This window comes from Engystomops pustulosus, chromosome 4 (genome assembly GCF_040894005.1).
Source record: "Engystomops pustulosus chromosome 4, aEngPut4.maternal, whole genome shotgun sequence".
In the NCBI taxonomy this organism is placed as follows: domain Eukaryota; kingdom Metazoa; phylum Chordata; class Amphibia; order Anura; family Leptodactylidae; genus Engystomops; species Engystomops pustulosus.
The window spans coordinates 73,581,844-73,603,852 of record NC_092414.1 but is presented as its reverse complement, the minus strand read 5'-3'; the positions used below and the strand labels follow the sequence as shown (position 1 = coordinate 73,603,852).

The window sequence follows — 22,009 nt, the reverse complement described above, 5'->3', positions numbered from 1 at the left end:
GTTATCCTTGGCTTTGTTCCAAAATCAACTTTTAGAATTGTACAAATGAGCCAGAAGGGCTCTGGGGGTTGTTAACAGATCCCCTCCGTTCTGCAGATTCATAGGCTGTTGCACTGTTCAGGAGCTCTTCCCTCCCCCCATTGTTTGCTGAACCTTCCTCTTCTGCCATTAGAGGGAGCAGATGGGAAGACAGTATAGCAGCCTGTGAAGCTGCAGAAGGGAGGGGGGCTAACACCCCCAGGAGCCCTTGGGGCTCATCACCATAATTTTAAAAGTTGATTTTAGAAGAAGATTACCACCGTCACAGTGCCTGGACTTATTGGAGTAAGTGTCCCTGGTTTATCATGGTGGTCTTTGATGGTTTTTAAATGCAATGTCTCCATTAACACCATGAGATTTATGTTCTGTATTTTCTCTTGCAGTTGTTGGGAGCCGCATTCCTGGCTATCGGCTTATGGGCATGGGCAGAGAAGGTAAATTCCACTATTGCTTGTAGCTTTATAGGTTCACACTATACGGTTCTGCTTTCTTGTTAGTTTCCCTTCCCGTTGTAAATCTGGGTATGGCACATTTCTTGTCTATGATGCAAGTTATTACATTGGGGTTATCAGTGTTAGTTTAGCAAAACACTTTGTGGACTAACTTGGAGCATGTCATATATGTCTCATAGTTAGTACATCTGGCGCTTTCTTCTGTAACCTTTTATTTAGTCCCAGGGTCTTTGATGGCTTATAGTTTCTCCTAGTAAGTAGGAACAAAATGATGAGGTTTTTTTTTTACATTGCATTTTTCATGTGACATGCTTTACTAATCTGCAGGGAGCATTGTACAGAGCACTAGTAGCTGAGCGGATTGTACATATTGTACAAGGCAGGTGTCTTCTGTATTATATCACCTGTATTAATCTTCTAAATGCCAAGAGCCTTGACACATCTGTAGCGCTGGGTGGGGTGCTACCATCTTTGTAACAGTTGCGCCCCTCCAATGATGTGATTGGTTGCGGTATTGCAAGTTCAACCAAGGAAAGAAGTGAAGGGATTATATCTGTCAGTATATTCTCTGAGCAATTTTTTTTTAGGTCCGCTGGGATTTAAACTCCCTAGTGGACCTAAAATATCAGTTATTTGGGTTAAAAAAGAAAAATTATTTAAAAAAAAAACAATTCAGATCACCCCTCTCCTTTCCCCAAAATGTAGTAAATATACAACATTATAAACTTGTTAGATAATCCTGCATCTTAACACCTTAAAGGGGTTATCCGGGTTTAAAATATTTCTTATGGCCGGGCTGGGGAGGGCTATTTAAACACAATAAACATGTACTTACCTCCTCCGGCGCTGCCGATGTCCCGCGCCGTGGCCGGTCTTCTCTGTGCGGCGGTTTCATTACAAGTGAGCACAGAGAGCTTCCGGCCGGCCGGATGCTCCCATACGACACCATCTCTCAGGGCTTACAACGCTGAGAGATAGGGACGGATGGGAGGAGCCGGCCACATCGCGGACTGGAAGCTCCCTGTGCGCGGCTTCCGATCCCCTGTAAACAAACAGGGGCACGGATCGAAGGGACTGCGGCGAGGGACATCAGCGGCGCCGGACGAGGTAAGTACATGTTTATTATGCTTAACTAGCCCTCCCTAGCCCGGCCCTAGGTAATTTTTAAAGCCCGGAAAACCCCTTTAATGATGAGGCCTGAAAAGGCTTTAACCCCTTAACGACCACGCCCATTTTTTCATTTCATTTTTCACTCCTAACTTCAAAAAAATATATAACTTTATATTTAAAGTTTTTGTATTAGTTTGAGTTTTAATACATTTATAGAAAATTAAAACCACTTGTACGAAAACAAATATTTCTTTGTTTTGCAATATTCTTGCGGTAATAACTTTTTCATAACATTTTGGGGACTGTAATTTTTTTTTTTTCTCATGTTGCAAAATCTCAAAAAAAAATAGCATTTTCGCCTTTTGGGCGCTGTTTTCCATTTCATAATGCATTAAAACAAATGGTAGATTTCCTTTAAACGGCTTTATGGATGAATGATTCTGGTAAAACTGGGTACACTTACAGGTAAACATGTGTCACATGACCCCTCAGAACTAAAGTATAGCGGGCACAATCCAGATTACGTTGGGGAAGAATGCTGATGCCCTGCACAAGGCTCTACTTTATTAACTCTCCTACATGGGTCTGTGGATACCTGATTAAAAACCAGGCCTCATTATCGGCTATTCCCTCCTCCTAGGATGGAAGCTGCTAGTGGTAGACACGTTAATTGCTCCCCCATCACATTAGCCGCACGCTGGGTACATGGTGGGATTTATCGCTGCTGCTTCTCAGACCAAATGCATTAAATGTTCGAGGCTGACAGACTCAACTTTATTACACATTCATTATGCGTTGCTTATGGGGATTGAGGTTAGGAAAACATTGTACAATTAAGCTGGATTACAATTCCAGGATATTGTCAGATGAAAACACCTCCAGCGTTCCCTGTGAATGTGACATTACCCACACTGGCAGGATAAATACATGTGGATTCTCCAGAGGATGTCCTGCCTACAGTTCCCTTCCTTTCAGGTTTTATTGGAATGGGAACAGTGTAAATAAAATATGAGGCTGACTGACCAGTGATCCTTGTAAACCTGGACGCCAGGGGTCTGTTTGGCCCTGGATGAAATTGTGGGGGTCTCTTAAAGGGGCCGTCTGGTATGTTATCGAAGTTTATAACTTGGCTTACAAAATCTTAAAAATAATTTTTTTATTTTACCAAATCGGCCTCTCTGTCTGCTATTTAGCCGCAGCAATAAGTGAGATTCAGTTGATCAGCAAATATTATATTAAACGGCAATGTTTTATTTGTTATCACTTCTCCTCAAAGCGATGGGGCATATTTACGAACAGTGGCTGAAAGTTAAGGACGTGTGGTATCTGCATTAATTTTTTTTTTTTTACATCGGTATGTAATGTTTTTCTCACATCCAAAAAAGGATGATTTTCTATAGTTTTTTTGCCCAGTTGTTTGCCCAGCAGCATTTAATAAAAACGCACTGAATACGGATGTCATCTATGTGCTGTCCTGCACATGTGCGGTCCATGGTCTGCATGTGAGAAAAAAAATATTGCATGCTGCGATTTTTTTTTTTTTCTCTCGCAGTCTGCACACCAATAAAAATAAACTGACATGTGAACAGACCTATAGAAATCAATGGGTCAGTATGCTTTCTGCAAAAAAAAGAAAACTGATAGCATGCTGAAGTCAAAAACGCCCATCTGAATGAGCACTTAAGATAACTGCACAGGGTCGTGTTGTCTTCTCATGCCACGATTTGTGGTAGTTTTTTCTTGGTTCCTTGCTGAGCTGTATGTCTGCAAAAACAGTCCTTGTGACAACCGTATGTCATCCGTTTTTTTTTTCGATTCTACAAGAAAATGGAAGGCTGGCGAGTGATGTCACACCACTATTTCAACCCCTTGAAGGACCATATGATTCCCTAGCAAGTGATGCGCAAAAACGGACCGCGTGTGGATGACATCTGTGTGGCATCAGTATTCTTTTCACTTTCCTATAGACTTCTATGTTGAGCCGCAAACACAGACTGGAATAGGACCTGCTCCGGGTTATCTACAGCCTCTCCATAGATCGTGCAAAACAATAAAACTGATGGTCATGTACATAAGGTCTTGGAAAGTCTTCTGACATATTCTGCCAAGTCTCTCTTTGCACAGGGTCACAACTTTAGCCATGCATCATTACAAGGAAGCCGCACGCATTTTCATACAAGGCATTGTGTATTTTGGCACCTAATTCTCCAAAATTATCTTCTTTCTCCAAAAATCATTTTGTCACCTTAACCATCCTTGCCATAAGATGAAACTGTAAATCGCTATTTCATTTCTGCCTTGATCTACGGCCAAGTCTGTCCATTTTGGAACAATTTCAACTATATGTAATGACTGGTAATAATTTAACTTGAGGATTGTGTGAAAAATTGACTAAGTGCCACCCAGGCCTGTGGTGTGGGCAGAGTGTGTCCTGCTTTATCTTGACCTCCATCAATCTGACGGAGCTGGCATTATGTTCTGTATTAATGATAATGAAATAACTACTCATCATGGCTCATACTGCAAAACCAAGGAGGATTACTGTGGTTCCTATAGTGGTCATTGTGAAAACTACAACAATTTAAGACTTTACTTGCTTATTTAACAATCCACATAAAACAAAGTCTTAAATTGTTCCTACAAAAAAAAAAACATTTTACAAATGAAGATTTTACTAAAAGCGTTATTTAAATAAAATTGTATTTGCCTTTTATTTGTTTTATGTTGATTGTTAAGTAAGCAAAGTAAAGGCAAATACAATTTTATTTAAATAACGTTTTTAATAAAATCTTCAAATCTTCAAAATGTTTTTTTTTTGTAGGAAGTTTTTTTCCTCTAAAGTTAATGAAGTCTAAACACATTTTGAGTTAGTTTAGAGTTGTAGTCACATCCCCATCCATTGCCAGAGATGTATAAAATCTAAGCAAATAGTACATGTTGTATACTTGATGTTTCTCATCATATGATCTGCTTGTGCTGTCCACAGGGTGTCCTTTCCAACATCTCCTCCATCACGGACCTGGGCGGCTTTGATCCTGTCTGGCTCTTCATGGTCACCGGGGCGGTTATGTTTGTGCTGGGGTTCGCCGGCTGCATTGGAGCACTGCGGGAGAACACCACTCTTCTGAAATTTGTATGTCCTTATGGATGGATTTAATTTACAGTCACAAATATATGAGGTGGATTTAGACTTTGTGAGAAGCTGCGTTTTGTATGAAAAAGATCTCATATGTTTTATATAACATCTACATGATCCATATAAACAAAATGTACAAGATTAAACTATAACTGGAATTGTAGAAAGAAGTAATTGTGCCATCCAATTAAACATTAACTAGGGATCACAGACACTTGGTTTCCTGTAAAGTGCATGACTCTAGTGTCGGTAAGCTCAGTGACTGATGCGGACAAAGATCAATTTTCTTTGCCCGATGCGGGAGGCGGGGGGGTCAAGGACACATACACAATTGTTATTACATTTTATTAAGAAATAAAAATTAAATTTTAATATCTTTGTCAAAGCTGGGACGTTATTTGCAAAGCATGCTAATAAAGTTCCCAACAATAATTACTACAATATACTCCTAGGCACCAGAGAAGACTTATAATAGCTGAGACCCCTTCCCAGAACAGCTAATGTTAAAAACAGACACAATAAAAAGAAATCTGCATCTCTTATTGTTGCTTCTTTCCTGCACCATACTGGACCTTCTTCTATGATAGATGTGCCGCTCTGTTCCGGTACCAGTATGAGGACCCACAGCATAGTGACGCCTGGAGCAGGAGAGGACCCAGGAGCTGTGTATTGCTGATTGAGGGTGCGGGCTGCAGGTTGTGCACCTCTAATATAAAGGAAGGGGAGCACAAACTTCATATCCGCAAGACTTCCCATTTATATGCTATAGAGTGCATTTCCTCCAAAGACATGTAAAGACTCTGTTTCCGTCAATCCTATTTACAGCTGAGATGGGAATAATTCTCAATATATGTGGATATTCCCATCTGAGAAATTTGTAGCATATTATACATTTCTGATCATGTCTCACTTTGACTTTATGGTAATCTCTATACCCCTTGCTGATCTTATCTCTTATACATTAGTGAGCTGGGAGGGTCTCGGGCCCAGTGACCCTCACTGATGAAAACCTCTGTCAGAAGTTGAGTCTGGTGAATGTGATGTCATAAATGAAAGTGCACACATGACATTGCTTTACACACATGAGTGTTTACTGAGATCTTTCTTTGTTATGTTTCTGTTGCTATCTGTCTACCACACCCAGTGCCCATTCATTTCCTTTCCTGCCCACTTATTACATAGTTGACTGATTACTGTTGTTATTGAAAATTGTAAATATGACTCATCCTGATATACAGCATCGCCCCAGGAATAAGTTTTTACAGTTCTAAAATGAAAGCCTTAGGCACCCTAATGGTAGAACTGCAGTCTGGTCACACAGTCTTAGAAGTCTGCACTGATTTTATGTTCTTTTTATTGCAGTTCTCGGTCTTCCTTGGACTGATCTTTTTCCTTGAGCTGACAGCAGGGATCTTGGCCTTCGTATTTAAAGACTGGATCAAAGATCAACTCAACTTCTTCATTAATAACAATGTTAAGGCATATCGAGACGATATAGACCTGCAGAACCTCATTGATTTTGCTCAGGAATATGTAAGTCACGTTGCACAGTATTGGGTTGATTCATGTTTTTTCTTATTGATTTGCTGTTCGTTGCAGCCTGTAAAAGTCTTGGGCAATGGGTGCACTACATCTTGTAGGTGCACGACCTAAGATTGCAATGTGTGCTTATTATGTCACATTTAGTTATGGGGTGTGTGCTCACATTAATGTGGTGATATGGGTTGCAGATCTTTCCACATAACCCCTACACGATCATTAGATGTGAAAGGCACCACCGTTTGTGATCTTATTGGTCCCTCACTAGACGTCTGTCCAGCCATGGAGGGGATGTTGCTTTTACCAGAATAACTTTGCAAGGCCCTAGTCAGATTTGGGTTCACACATCAATGTTGTTCCTTAAATTAAAACCTATATTACACCACCATCATCTGTTTGGAAGATAACATGTACATGTAATGCATAGAAACTGCTAAGAAAGCTTTATGTGATGGCTAGAACATCACTTCTTTGACGACTAATCCATTGTTCTTTTTATTTAATAGTGGTCCTGTTGTGGTGCTCATGGACCCAATGACTGGAACCTCAACATTTACTTCAATTGCACAGATTCTAATCCGAGCCGAGAGCGCTGTGGGGTACCGTTTTCATGTTGTGTTAAGGACCCTGCGGTAGGTTTTGTGATTTGTCGTCAGAGTTCCCCTTTTATAATAACCGCGAACGGGAATAAGATTTTTTAAAAATGTAGTTTTGAACCTCGGGGAGGGGGAATAAAAATAACAAACTCTCCTCCTGTTACCGTCACTCTGTTTATATACAGAGGCGCAGCTGTGTCTGTTACAGCCTAAGGCTGCATTTACACCGTACATACGTCCCCCATAAAACAATAGCTGCATGGATGGTCCATTGAGCACAACACAGCTTCAAAAAGATAGAGCATGCTCTATCTTCTGCCGAATTTACGGCTATGCAGCATTATTTTCAATGGACAGTGGTGTGGTCACCCCTCCTCCTCCCCAGTGCGCTCACGTATGCCCACCCGGCTTACGTACGTGTAAATGCAGCGTTATACATAGTCGGTGGCTATAGTGGCTGCCTGCTACAGATGCTGTGATAGCGGTATTCCTTTATGATCACTAAATTCTGGCATTCTTCCACTACTTTCCAAAGTGTTTCTAAAGCAGATTCTATCCTCTTTCTACAGGAAGATGTTCCTAACACACAGTGTGGATATGACGTGAGACTAAAGCTGGTAAGACCTTTACCAATGGCACAACCCAAGGGCTTATTCACAGAGCAGCGATTCGTGTCCTCTGGACAAAATGCGGAGCCTACTCCAATAAATAGGGACATGCACACCTCTGTTTTTTACTTTCATGTCTTGTTTTATTCTTTATGGACTGGAATAGTACATGTCGTTGTGCAGTCTGAATTTTCCTGAGCTTCACATGCAATTTTACAGTATGGTTTGTAGGTGATACCCATTAGCCATGTATGGTATTATCCACACCTAGACATCATGCTGCAATTCACTGCTCCATAGCAGTAGTTATTCTACAGAGGCAGCTAGTGTTCCATCTATGTCACTCACGATACCGCTAAATCAAGTCTTTAATGCATCTTCATTTTATAACTTCAAATTTTTTAATTCTATAGTGGAATTTGGAGATGGCATCAGGTAACTATATTGTCAAAAGCAACTGACCTACGGTACAGCCTGTGGATTTTACTTCAGAAGTCCACATATATTGCTACAGGCTCCTGGGGAAAAAGGTGCAATACTCAGTTTTCTGTAGTTGATGTGCGGTTCAAACTAGTGCTGTCTAGTCGATAAGCCAAACCTCCAACTCCTCAGTCTGCTCCAGCTCCACCAAAATGGTCATGGACTCCCATTCCAACTCCACTTTCCTGTTTTCTTGATCACTCTAGCTGTGCTGAGATGAATGTGGGCATTCCTTTCCAGTCTATTATTCCTCTAATTTATAGCAGAGGAGCTTCACTTCTGAGCATGTACATAATGTGCAGCCACATTCATCTCAGCTAAAAGAGGATCAGGGGTAGACAAGCCACATGCAGCCTGTCAAGCCATGAGTAGCTGTCTGCACCCTGCGGTCAGTCAGTCCAATGAGCACTTCCATAAGTGATGTAACATAACTGATGGCAGATCACTGTTGCTGGAGGCCATTGTGTGGTGAGTGCAGCTGAGAAGTTCTCACTGCTCCCAGGTCCTTTCCTGCCGCACCCAGGAACAGGAGAGGACTCAGGAGTGGTAAGTACTTTTCAGCTGTACTGCTCTCGAGTCCTATCTTGCTCCTGGCGTAGTTCTGCCCTAGGTCCTAATGCCTAGGATTGTCTTCTATGGAGTCTCTAGTATTACCTTATATGGGGTCGCTAGTATTGTCTTCTATAGGGTCTCTAGTACTATTATCTGCTTCTGGGGGTCGCTGGTATTGTTATCTGCTCTCTGACGTCTCCAGTACTATTATCGGTTTTAGGGTCTGGTTTAGTATTGTCTGCTTTGAATGAAGTATTTGGTTTCTGGGGTGGTATTTATTGCTGTACTGTGGTATTTATAATTTCTTGGTGGCAATTTGTCCAGTATTGTGGTGGTTGGTGTATCTAGGGTCCTGGCCACTAAATCAGCCCCTTAAAGTTGAGCAGTATGACAATAAGGCCCTTGGGCCAATACATGTTGCTCACCCCTGGCTCTTAGATCAGGAATAGAATGGACATTTTAAAGCAAATATAAACATTTTTATAATTTATGTGTTTGTGGAGTCTGAGTTGGTCCACTTTTTCATGAGTCAGACTCTACAGTCCTGGTTTGAACAGTTGCACGAGGATTAGTCCCAATCACATTCTGTTTTCTGTAAAGTAAATATCTGATTAGGATGAATATTTTCATTGTATTGCTTCTTCTAAGTTGCCTCACTTAATTATTCTCTTTGTGTAGGAACTGGAGCAACAAAGTTATATATACACAAAGGGATGCGTTGGTCAGTTTGAGAAGTGGCTACAAGACAACTTAATAGTAGTTGCAGGAGTTTTTGTTGCAGTTGCTTTATTGCAGGTATGTATAAACCTAAAGGTTTGTAAGGTGCTTTTGTATCGCAATATAATCTATAAAAATGTGCAAGGAGTGTACTCATGAAACATGAAAGGCATGAAGTCCATATAAAGTATCAGCACTGTGTCTATAAGAGCTACCATTCATTTTTTGTGTATGTGGTTATCATGCAATAATGATGGTATATGTATAGCTTGTATCATTACTTGGGCACATACATACATACATACATACATACATACATACATACATTTGGGATCGCTGTGTATGAAGTATTTGTAAAGTGTGTCTAATCTTGCAGAAAATAAGCCCTTATATGTCCTAATTTCCCTTCAAAAGTTGATTTTCTAGTTTTAAAAAGTGACAATACAAATCTGCTCTAAATGGCGCTGCTTCCCTTCGATGCCCTGGTGGAGCTTTTTGGTATTTTATCTACTGAGAATGTGTACATTTTTTGAAAAATACATTCCTTTAGCCATTTTTTTTATAATGAAAATTTCAAAGTTGTTTTACATCCATTAATGGTGTAGTTTTTATAATGGTGGATTTTAGGGGTTTTACTATTATTTAGGCGCTTAAAGTGACTTGAAAGCTGAGCAGGTCCCTCAAAAGTATGATTTGTGCACCTAAGCACCTATAAGTCCTAAGCCTTATAACATTTTACAAAAATGAGCGGACACATTTAATTTCGTAAATTAATGACTTTCCAATTTTTTGCCAAATATCCCTTTTTCATTAATGCAAAACATACCACCAAAAATAGACAGGATGGAAAGACGTAGCGCACTCAGCGGAGGAAACTGAAACCTATACGCCGGTGATGTTACTGTTCATATAAGAAGAAACAACCCTAACATCGGCAGGAGCCAATCACCAGCTCCTCCCCCTGCATTCGGTGGGGGGGGGGGGGAGTTACCGGCAAGGTAGCCCACTGTATAAGCATACAGTGGAATATTTCTACATTACATATCACATATGTAAAAAAAAACATAATATGAACCCAGCCTAAATGAGTAAATTCAGGTGGATTGTATTGACGCGGTATGTTAAGTTCAACATATGAAATTATATTTAGATTAGGGGGTTATTTTGCATGACGGGTTCTCTTTAAACAGTGGAATACGTAGCCTGGGGACCCATCCTGGGGTTCCCAGTGATGTTGCTGTCCTAATATGGACAGTGACATCACCAGGTCAGCCTGAAGGAGGGATGCAATATGCTGCATCTGCTCCCCATAGGCTTCTATTGTCTCCACTGAGAAGAAAACCTACGTCTTTCCATCCTGCCTTTTTCGGCAGATCTGACATCGTGGAGGAAACAACTATGCCTCTGCCTGCCAATATATGTCAATGTATATTCTCAGCGTATCCGTCGGGAGCTTCTGTGATGTATACGCTGAGCGTATACTTAAAACGTGATGGAGCCCAGCCTAACTGGCATGTACAGGTTTTGTAAATTGAAATTTATGAAGAACGTTGCTGCCCTCTGCTGGACTAAAGCCATTCGGTTTCTAGCTAGTGGAATAAAGTGTAGTTATGATATAGAAATGAAATGCTGATTTTACATTCAGTTTGATGCTAAGAAGCATTTTTCTGTTGAGTAAGATGGGGACAAGGAGAGCTGGAAGATGCGTAGCCTGCAGAAAAGGGTAATATGTATGATAACCCTGAGACTGGATACTAGGGTTATCTGAGTGAAGCGAAATATTGTATTTACTGTTTACTGTCACATTTCTTCGCCTTAATGGCCTCCAGCATATGTTTTACAGCTCTTACCAAGGGGCTTTGTTGTGCAGAAGCAGATTTTGGTTTAAAATTTATAAGCCAGTGAACGACCCAGATTATGGTCCTTTATGTAATAAAGAGACGCGTCACACTGTGCTTCATCTCATCAACACATCATAGTGACATGATAGTATAGATAATACATATGCATCAAGATCACAGGCTTTAAAGACTCCAAACTCCACACTTGGTAGAAAAGAAAATTGAGTAAATCTTACCGGAAAGTGAGGAGAAAGACCTTGGGACAGAGGTGTAGCTATAGGGGTTTATCATAGGGGGAGCAGAACCCTCCAAGTTGGCCCCAGCCTCCACATACCTATATCACTACCATAAAGTGACCATATAGTGGTAGATATTAGTTCTACTTAGTGCTCATCTTATTAATAATAATTTACATCATATGTTCATCCACTTGCACTGCCTTCCATCTGACCAGGCTGCCATCACCACTTCTGCAAGCTGCATTTTGGATTTATGTTTACAGGATATAATTGGTGAAGTATTTGGATCCACCAAGCAAAAGGCAGAAAGTGGTCAGAATTACACTATCAAGTTACAATGATGTCCATGATTATATATGCAGAACCACATTTATCAAGAATGTCCTGTCTGTTCTTAATGAATTTGGCGCCCCCTGTTCTCTTCTGCGCCATTTTGATGCACTTTGTTCATGCTACAGAATTGTGCCGCACGGTCTGACTAAGCACTGCATTTTTTTAACCCCTTAAGGACGCAGCCTGTTTGCAGGTTAAGGCTCGCAACTTTTTTTTGAAATTTGACCTGCGTCTCTTTATATGGTTATAACTTTTGAACACTGTTACTTATCAAAGCGATTCTGAGATTGTTTTTTCCCCACATGTTGTACTTCATTTTAGTGGTAAATTTTGGCTGATAAGTTTTGCGTTTATTTACAAAAAAAAGAAAAAAAATGATGAATTTTTAGAAAAATTTGCCATTTTCGAAATTCAAAATCATTGCGTTTTCAGGCAGATCGATTTACCACCTAAATAACTTGCAGAATAACATTTCCCATTTGTCTACTTTACATTTTCATAATTTTTGAAATGTTTGGATAATTTATTTTGACGTCACGCGGCCTACAAATCGAATAGCGATTTTCCGTATTTTCGGAATTGACTATTTTGGGGATAAATACTGTTTGAAATCAAATTTTACATATTTAGCAACAAAACCCCCTATATAACCAACCCATTTTCAAATCTGCACCCCTCAAGCTATCAGAAACAGCATTTACAAAGATTGTTAACCCCTTGAGATCTTCATAGTAATTGAATCAAAATGGCGGTGAAATTTAGAATGGTCAAATTTTGTCGGTTATACGTTCATTTAGCCCTAAAATTTACACATTTCCAAAATATAAAAAGAGAAAACTCACCATAAAATTTGTTCTACAATTTCTCCTGAGTGCAGCGACCCCCCCACATGTGGACATTACTTGTGTTATGGGGGCACAGCGAGGCACAGAAGGGAAGGAGCACCCTGCAGCTGCCAGGATTTTAGTTTTCTGGTTGCCCCCTTTTGAAGGCTATAAAATTTTCGCTTTTCCGTTATTGGGGTCATGTGATGGCATTTTTTTTGCGGGACGAGATGCTTTTTCCAGTGTTACCATTTTGGGGCTGGTATCACCTATTGTTGAAAATTTAGGAACTTTTTTTGAGGTCATGAGTAGAAAAGCATCAATTCTGTACTGGATTTTTTACTTTTTTTTTTTTTCGTGTTCACCGTATAGCCTAATAATCATGTTATCTTTATTCTATGGGTCGATACGATTACGGGGATACCAGACATGAATATTTTTTCTTATGTTTTACTAAATTTGCCAAATAAAACCCTAATGTGGGGAAAAATCTATAATTTTTGCATCGCCGTCTTCCAAGTGGCATAACATTGTTACGTTTTTGGCTACAGAGCTGGTTGATGGCTTGTTTTTTGCGGGACATGTTGTTCTTTACAACAATATCATTCTGGAGTACATATGTTTTGTTGATCACTTTTTATTGCATTTTTAGTGGGATATAATAGGTAAAAATCATAATTTTTGGCGGGTTTTTGGCGTTTTTTTTTTACGGCGTTCATCATATGGGTTCAATAGTTATTTAGTTTTATTCTATGGATTGTTACGGACGCGGTGATACTATATATGTGGGGTTTGTGTTATGATTTAGACTTTTTTGAGCGTTATATGTCACTTTATATGTTTTGGGGCTTATGGGGATTTTTAGTGATTTATAAAGTAATTTTTTATTGAAAAACATTATTTTGTACATTTTTTACATGATCCACCATGGGATATGAACAAGCAATCATCTGATTGCTTGTTCTTGATAATACTCTGCAATACTAATGTATTGCAGGGTATTATCAGTGCCAGCCTATGCAGATGCATAGGCTGACACTTTGCCTTTAAGATGACGTCACAGACGCCATCTTAAAGGTAAACCCTCCAGGCTTTTCTGGGGTCCCGATCGGACCCCAGAGGAGCCAAGACAGCGATCGGCCCCCCCGAAAACGGTGCGGGGGGGCCGATCGTGGGGTAAAGACCCCCAGAAGGCAGGTTAAATGCCGCGGTCGCGTTGACCGCGGCATTTAACGGGTTAAACACCCGCGATCGGAGCCCACTCCGACCGCGGGTGTTAGCCGGGGATGTCAGCGGTAAATTACCGCTGAAATCCCGTGGCTAACGATGCCGGTTCGGCGGCTATACAGCGCTGAACCGGCATCGGCTCTGCGCAGTAGCTGTACTGCGCTGAGCGCTAACCGCGGGACTCAGCGCAGTACAGCTACGGCGCAGAGCGCTAAGGGGTTAATGTCTTGTTGGACACAATGCAAACATGACACAAAACTGGTGCAGAAACTGTATAAATACATGTACAAGCAGTTTGCAAGTTCTTGTCAGTGTGAAGTTAGACCGAAAACTGGCGCAAACACTTTAATAAATGTGGCCCACAGTATGAAAAGAAAATCTTGCGTCTATATCAGTCAACCTGCCATTCTTATTTCAACCTTGAAAATGGCTCCATTGAGGGGCTGAAACGTCGCACCTTCCACATTGGGTGAATAAACACCTAGCCTTTTCCAGGAGTGCTGCCTCATCTCTTTTACTTCCTTTAGCAATCGTTTGCTTACCTTGAGTCCGGTCAGCGGAGGCTTGCACCCTAGTCCCCTCCTTCACAGTGCTGCCCTACCTTTATAGTTGTACTCATCTGGATAGGAGTAGTAGTACTGTGAGGCACCCATATACACAGGACAGGAATAGTAGTATTGTGCTGTTCCCATATATACAGGATAGGCGTAGTGGTACTGTGCAATAGTCTAATGCAGGATAGGTGTAGTAGTTGTGTCCTGTACCCAAAGTAGGTTAAGAGCTACAAAGAAGGCATAGACAAAAAGATATAAGACGCACTTAAAACACAAACTTACCTCACATGTGCTCTGGGGATCCAAGGGCGAACTATTATCTTTATGGATCTGTCTCATCACTGTGTGACTGTAGAATATTGGAAAAACCAAATGTGAATGGAGGCGATGTGTGGAAGATATTTCTCATCGTGATACCCATCTGGCCTGACTTATCAACTAGTCCCGACTTGATCCATTTAATTGCTAGGGATTGATGTGGTCCCACCGCACCAATATTACAGCAAGAGACCAAATGGTGTCAATGAGGCTCTTAATCTTGTTTTTTTATACTTGAGGGTAGATTATGAAACCTATTGCTATTCCTAGTGCACATCTTACATGGGACAATAGGGATTAAACACCAGACCTTCTTGTTATAATCTATGCCCTCCGTCCCCAGGTCTTTTCCCTTGGTGACTCTCCTCTAATATTTACCCATTATTTTTATTTATGGTGTATATTTCATTCCTATTCATAATGTGAATTCATAATGTGTAGACTTTTGAGTTTGTGGTACTAATGCATGTAAATGATAACGGGTCGTAAAAAACCCAATGTTACTGTGCTATATTTCTCACATTTTATCCCAGAGAGCAGCTACTGTGCACAAAGTTTTACCATGTGAAATCCATTATGACCCGCTGTTCTTTTCTGTGACTTCCATCATGCAAGACCCCTCCATAAATATATTAACAAGTCTCTGATAAAAAAAAATATATATATATATTAACCCCTTATCACCGACACTAGTTTTCAGCTCAATGACCAGACTCGATTTTTCAAATCTGACATGTCTCACGATAATTGGTTATAACTTTGGAACGCTTTAACATATCCGGGTGATTTTGAGAATGTTTTCTCGTGACACATTGTACTTCATGTTAGTTATAAAATTTAAGTGATAAGTTTTGCGTTTCGTTCTGAAAAAAAGTGAAAATTTGGCAAAAGTTTGTAAAAATTCTTCATTTTCCAAGTTTGAAATGTTCTGGTTTCCAGAGAGGAAATAAAACTACCCAAAAAGTTTGATAATTAACATTTACAGAATATCTGCTTTATGTTGGGATGATATTTTATGCTTCCGGTCATTTTTCTAGGATGTTATGAGGTGCAGAACTTTAGGTGCGATTTTTCTTATTTTCATGAAAATTGCCATAACTCACATTTTGAGGGACAACTCTGCTTCCAAGTGACTTTGAGAGGCCTAAATAATAGTAAAACCTCATAAATTACCCCACTATAGAAAGTTCACCCCTCAACATATGTAAAACAACTTCTATTAAGTCCATTAACCCTTTAAGTGTTTCACATGGGTTAAAAAATATGGACCTGCGATTTAGAAACTATGGAATTTTTTTGGAAAATACATTCATTTAGGCCAAAACTGACATTTTCAGAATAAATTAAATGATGAAACGCACTGCAACGCTTGATGCCCAATTCCTCCCGAGTGTACTGATACCACATATGTGGTGGTAAACTGCTGTACGGGCGCACGGCCGAGTATAGAATGAATGGAGGCGCCATTCACAGCAGATTTGTATTGTCACATTGTACGACCTATAAATTTTTATTTTTTTTGGTAATGCGATCATATGAGGGCTTATTTTTTATGGGATGAGATGCAATGTATAAATAATTTATTTTGGGAGTCTAAAGCTTATTCATGAGATTTTATTAACTATTTCAAGGGGGACACAAACAAAATCATCAATTTTTATTTTGGATTGTGAGTATCCCCCGCTCACCGTAACGTAAAAATAATATTTTATCTTTATTCTCTGGTTCACTACGATTGCGGTGATACCTCATTTATATAGTTTTTCTTATTTTGCTCAATTTTCCTGAGCAAAACCAATATTGGAGAAAATCGCATTGTTTTTACTATTGACAACTTTTCAGGGCCATAACTTCTGTATTTTTCTGTTGTCAGATCTGGTTGAGGGCTTATTTTTTGCGAAAACAGTTGTTCTTTTCAGTCGTATCATATTAGGTACCGTAACTTTTTTTATCACTTTTTAGAACATTTTTTGTGATGGTGTTTGATGAAAAATTGTATATTATGGGAAGTTTTTCGAGTTTTTTTTTTACGTAGTTCACCGAGCGGGTTCAATATTGATTTAGATTTATTGTACAGATTAATACGGACGCGGTGATACCTCATTTATATAGTTTTTCTTATTTTGCTCAATTTTCCTGAGCAAAACCAATATTGGAGAAAATCGCATTGTTTTTACTATTGACAACTTTTCAGGGCCATAACTTCTGTATTTTTCTGTTGTCAGATCTGGTTGAGGGCTTATTTTTTGCGAAAACAGTTGTTCTTTTCAGTCGTATCATATTAGGTACCGTAACTTTTTTTGATCACTTTTTAGAACATTTTTTGTGATGGTGTTTGATGAAAAATTGTATATTATGGGAAGTTTTTCGAGTTTTTTTTTTACGTAGTTCACCGAGCGGGTTCAATATTGATTTAGATTTATTGTACAGATTAATACGGACGCGGTGATACCAAATATGTACGTGTTTTGTGTTTTATATACTTTATTTGCATTTTATGTGTTACTGGGGAGATTATGGGACTTTTATTTTATTTATTTATTTAATTATATTATAAAAAGATTTAATTTTTTTTTTTTACTTTTTTACATTTTCTACTTCTTGGCTTGAATAAGCGATCATCCGATCGCTTATTCAAGCCTTTACACTGCAATACACTTGTATTGCAGTGTATAGTGAAAGTAACTGAGCATGCTGCGCATGCTCAGTTACTTACAGCCGGGTCCTGCCAGGAAGGCAGGACCCGGTGAGAAGAGGAGCCGACAGCCCCGGGTCACTCGTCGGAACCCGGGGCAGCGGCAGGAGGGATCGGATCCCCCGGTAAGCACACCGGGGGGGTCCGATCCACGGGGGACACACTTGCACGCCGCGGTCATGCTTGACCGCGGCGTGCAAGGGGTTAAACACCCGGGATCGGAGTTTTTCCGATCCCGGGTGTTAGTGCCGGGTCTGGGCTGTGATATCACAGCCCGACACCGGCACCAGCGAGACCCGGTGTCCCGAAAACTTCTTCTGATGCGCCGCCGTAGAAAGGCGTCGCATCAGAAGAAGTACCCTTAATGACCGCCGTAAAAACCCGATAGGGCGGTCATTAAGGGGTTAAGGAGCAGGTACTCAGCGTCTTTGGCAATCTTCTAACAGGCCACTAACTTTTTATCTATTCATACTGTGGCCTGTTTTCCTGCTCAGATCCAAGTGAATGGGGTTGAGCTTACAGGTGCTGTCATATATATGGCACTGTGTTTGCAGAGCAGTGATGAGGCCACAGTATTTATCCAAATGTTGTCGTCTTTCTGAACACCTATTTTTTTTTCTGCTAATTGGTCCCTCACCTATGGGATATGGATAAGACGTTGTTGCCATCATATTCTCAATCAATCTCCATTATAAGTTTAACTGAGTGTAGAAAATATCACAGGAAGAAATCTGGTGGGCACAGTCTTCCATCGAAGCAATATCCCCACTCGACACACACTAAACCACAGACCAATCCTGGAACTGGAGACTGCGGTGGAGGACCATACAGTAGTCCATAAGCAAAGCATAAAAAAGAGTAACGGCACTCACCCACTTGATAGAAAAGTGTAGCATCCTTTATTCAAGCGGAAAAACACATGCAGGGAGGAGCAAGCCTTGGCGACGGGGCCGTTTCGTGCTCGGTAGCGCTGTCTCAAGCCGAAGTTGATCTTTTCTATGCTTAGCTTATAAGTTTTACTGAGTATTTACAGGAAATCTACCATCAATATCAAGCATTATAAAAGAGGCTCTGTGACTGGTAATCTTATATTTGTTATCCATGGCCTCTTTCCTTATAAAATAAACTTTTAGAATTATACCAACGACTTTGAGGGGCTACTGTAGCTCCTCTGTGTTCTGGCTCTGTAGACTGTGACACTGTCCCACCCTCCACCCACCCATATGCTCCCTCAGCACTTTCCTCTGTGTTGGCAGTACTGGACTGTTTTCTTCACATGCTCAAAATGTTAAAACAAACCAAGGAGCACACTCCTAGTACATAAGGACAAACCCCAATTATAATACGTGGAAGGTAAGATGTAAAACATGTACATTTTATATGATAAAACTCAGTGTGTGCTCAGTGTGTTCACACCCGAAACTAGCGGGAATCACAGCCTAGCGTACGGGTTTACAAACCTCTTTCAATGGGGGTCCTTTACACATAAGCACCACATAGTAAATGTCTTTTCGCCCCAGATGCCAGGGAAGCACTGCCTCCTGAGCTCATCTAGGGCTGTAATTACATGGGCTTGAAGAGTTTTGGGTGACAATATGAAATTGTGGGTGTGCACATGACAATGCAAGTTGTTATTTGTCCTGAAACCTGAAATAAGTAGATTGTATACTGGTGATTCTATGAAATGGTGACATTGTTTTTCTTTTTTCTCCCTCCAGATTTTTGGAATCTGCTTGGCCCAGAATCTAGTTAGCGATATTAAAGCTGTGAAGGCGAACTGGTGACATACTGCCCTGTGCGCCCCTGGGCCAGGCCACCATGGACACTGGAGCCTGCCTCATGGGACTGCACTGTAACATGACGGAACTCTGCACTGGACTATTACAGCAATGCCCTCCTCAATTGTAGTATTTTGTGGTGGGATGAAGGAGGTCAAACCCCTTTTATTTCCCCTTCTGCTGTGTTATGATTGGCAGTGATGCCATATTATGTGACAACTTCCTGCCTGGGCTTCCTTCCCTCCCTGGGCATGGAGGGGCTGGCATTGGAAGCCATGGTGTAAATAAGTGCATGTGCGATAAGAAAAAGGGCAGTGTGACAGTGATTTATATTTATAAATATAGTATATATCTATATAACGAACTCGACACACCATTTCAACCAACTTCTGATGGAGACCTCAATGGGGTAAACTAAAGGGACCTTTCCTGGCACATAATTGTTGTATGGTGTGTGGTGCCAGCTACCCTTGTATTGTCAGACACTGGAAATCATCGCAGCTTCATGGCTCGTCCAGAGCTGCCTATGAAACTTTTTACTGAAATGTATTTTTTTCTTTGTTTTATTATTTTTTTGAGGCCAGGGCATTTGCTTTGAATCTTGAGCGTATTGGACATGCCAGCCGTGGCAGAAGCACATTGAAGAGACCTAAACGCTAGCTTACTGGCAAGTGTGGGAGTACTGCCAAATAGTTCTCAGTGCAAACTGATGGGGAAAACGAAAATTGCCCCAAAATCTGCTTCAGAAAAGGAATCCCTACCCCTGTAGTACATGACATTTGAATGTGCATTTTCATTGATCAGCACACCCACGTGACAGCCTTGAACACTGAGGATATCCGCTCCCGCTTCTATGCCATATGCTAATGTCTTACTAGATGGTGGTTTTATCCTGATGCCCACAGCCTGCTGCATTCTCACTACAGTGTCAATAGACGCCTCCACTGGTTGAGCTTTTTATATTGATGGGTGTTCTGAATGACTCTGTCTTGTCCATGCTGTTCTTTTATTGTCTTATTTTAAGTCTCTATGTTGTGGCAAGGGATTTTTTTTATATACTTCTGGGCATAAAGCACATACGTCCATATAATTCCTTCCAGCCTGTGTGTAGTATATTGCACACTTCTGCCCTTGATGGATGTGCTCCACAGATATGTGATTCCTTGTTTTGGCGACACGGAGAAGCATTCCAAATCCTATATCTTATGACGCTACAATTCCTGAAACTGGAAAAGGTCTGGGTGGTAAAATACAGACTGGAGAGCAGATCCCCCATTTAATGTAATGTCTTGCCTTATTTGGGCCAGAGGGAGAACCTTTTCTAGTTCTGAGGGGTTCCTTGAATGTGATAGTGTAGGGGGTAGGAGGGTGATGATAGACTGAATAGTTCTGGGGGTGTGGATCCAGCCCATTATAGTTCTCAGTCATGTATATTGTAGCTAAGAATATTTAGCATTCCTAATGTGTGTGTTCCCTGATCTATGCACTGCAGCATCATTATTAAACATATGGAAAGTTCCATGTCACCTACCTCAACCTGTCTACTGAAGAGTATGGGCACTGATGGGATTAGTGCCACATTTACATCAATTACTTGGGGTATTTAATCTAGCAAATTGTTAACGCTTCACCTCCCGGCCACACCAGCGTCTTCACGAATGTCTAAGATGATGACCATTTCTTCTCACCAGTCACTATGTTGGTATTTTTCTGTGTGTGTTCCTAGCTAGCGTAACCTTAGCCAGCAAAGCCATCTACGGCTCTTTAGGTGGATGGCTGGTTAAGTTCTGTTTTTTTTTTTCTCTCCCACCTGTTGTCCCTTAAAATTGTGAATGTTTTCAGAATGTGTGTTCCAAGAGTTACAGTTCTGATCAGAGCAGAAGTTGCCTCTCCTACCGTCCACACATCACACTGCTGCAGCGAAATCCAGCGGATAATCAGGAATTCGCGGTGCAATGTTACTGTAAAAATTGTTTATGAAAAATAAAATTCACAAAACTTGTCTTCTGGTCTGTATTTCCATCTGCCACTAGAGGGCGCCAGCCCCTTGTGTTACAATAAAAGCTGGACTATTCTCGGTGCCAGAAAAGAGATGTAGATGTTGTTCATCACATTGTGTTCCATCATTCATGAGAGATTATTAGTGTTTAAATGCATTTATCACAATTTTTTCCCCAAAAAAATATCTCTAAAATGTTATACAAACTTATACATTGGCAGATTAAAACACACACAGGCCCTGCTAAACGTCCACTTACACACTTGCTGTTCATGAGGCTATTGGTTACTTTGTAAATCCCTGCTATGTGGACATTAAATACTAAGAAAAGTGCATCGGTATTGTGGTGCAATGGGGGAGATATTACCCATTTGTGCCACATTTATTTAAGGTTTTAGATAAATTTTTAGGCACTTTTCTGTTTGGCTTGAAAATCGTCCATGGCGGCAAATAGCCAGTGCGCCAGAAAATTCAGTATTGTGGGTCAGCAAACTAGACCGTCAGATCACCAGTCTGCACCAGATTAGTCAAGGAAGGAAGGTGGCAATAGATATCAATATAATAAGATTGTCACAATGCCTGGATCTATGAGTAAGTGTCCTTGGTTTATAATTTTTGATGGTAGTTTTCTCTAAGTGTGATTTACAAGACTAGTAAAATTGGGTAGCTCTCTGACATAGATTACCGAGTCCTGATCTCCACACAGTTCATTTTTGGAGTGCTCTGGGGGTTTATAGCCAGAGCTCTTCAGACTAATTTACATAAATATGTATTAACAATTCAGGACCTTGGGAAAGCTTGGTCAGGCTGGCTGCCTTGATAAACCCACTAGACACCGAGCTTGTAATGACAGATGGAGGTTAGTCAAGACATGACTAATCAACCTGAGCTGGATCACTTGTACACGGCAGCTGGGGGATGGTGCAGCAATTGATTATTCTGCTTTAAGGCACAACCCAGGGATTACATCAT

General features: G+C 40.6%; 1 protein-coding gene across 1 annotated transcript in view; it reads left to right on the top strand.

Moving 5' to 3' along the window:
- The window catches only part of TSPAN17 (tetraspanin 17), a 39,802-nt gene extending 18,762 nt beyond the window's left edge, over positions 1–21,040 (top strand). Inside the window, exons 2-8 of the mRNA XM_072146249.1 lie at positions 423–473; positions 4,588–4,734; positions 6,100–6,270; positions 6,783–6,908; positions 7,442–7,489; positions 9,191–9,307; positions 18,979–21,040. Of these exons, the coding sequence (XP_072002350.1) occupies positions 423–473; positions 4,588–4,734; positions 6,100–6,270; positions 6,783–6,908; positions 7,442–7,489; positions 9,191–9,307; positions 18,979–19,044 (726 nt within the window). The 3' untranslated portion in view covers positions 19,045–21,040. The remainder of the gene's footprint in view (positions 1–422; positions 474–4,587; positions 4,735–6,099; positions 6,271–6,782; positions 6,909–7,441; positions 7,490–9,190; positions 9,308–18,978) is intronic.
- Positions 21,041–22,009: the final 969 nt, after the last annotated feature.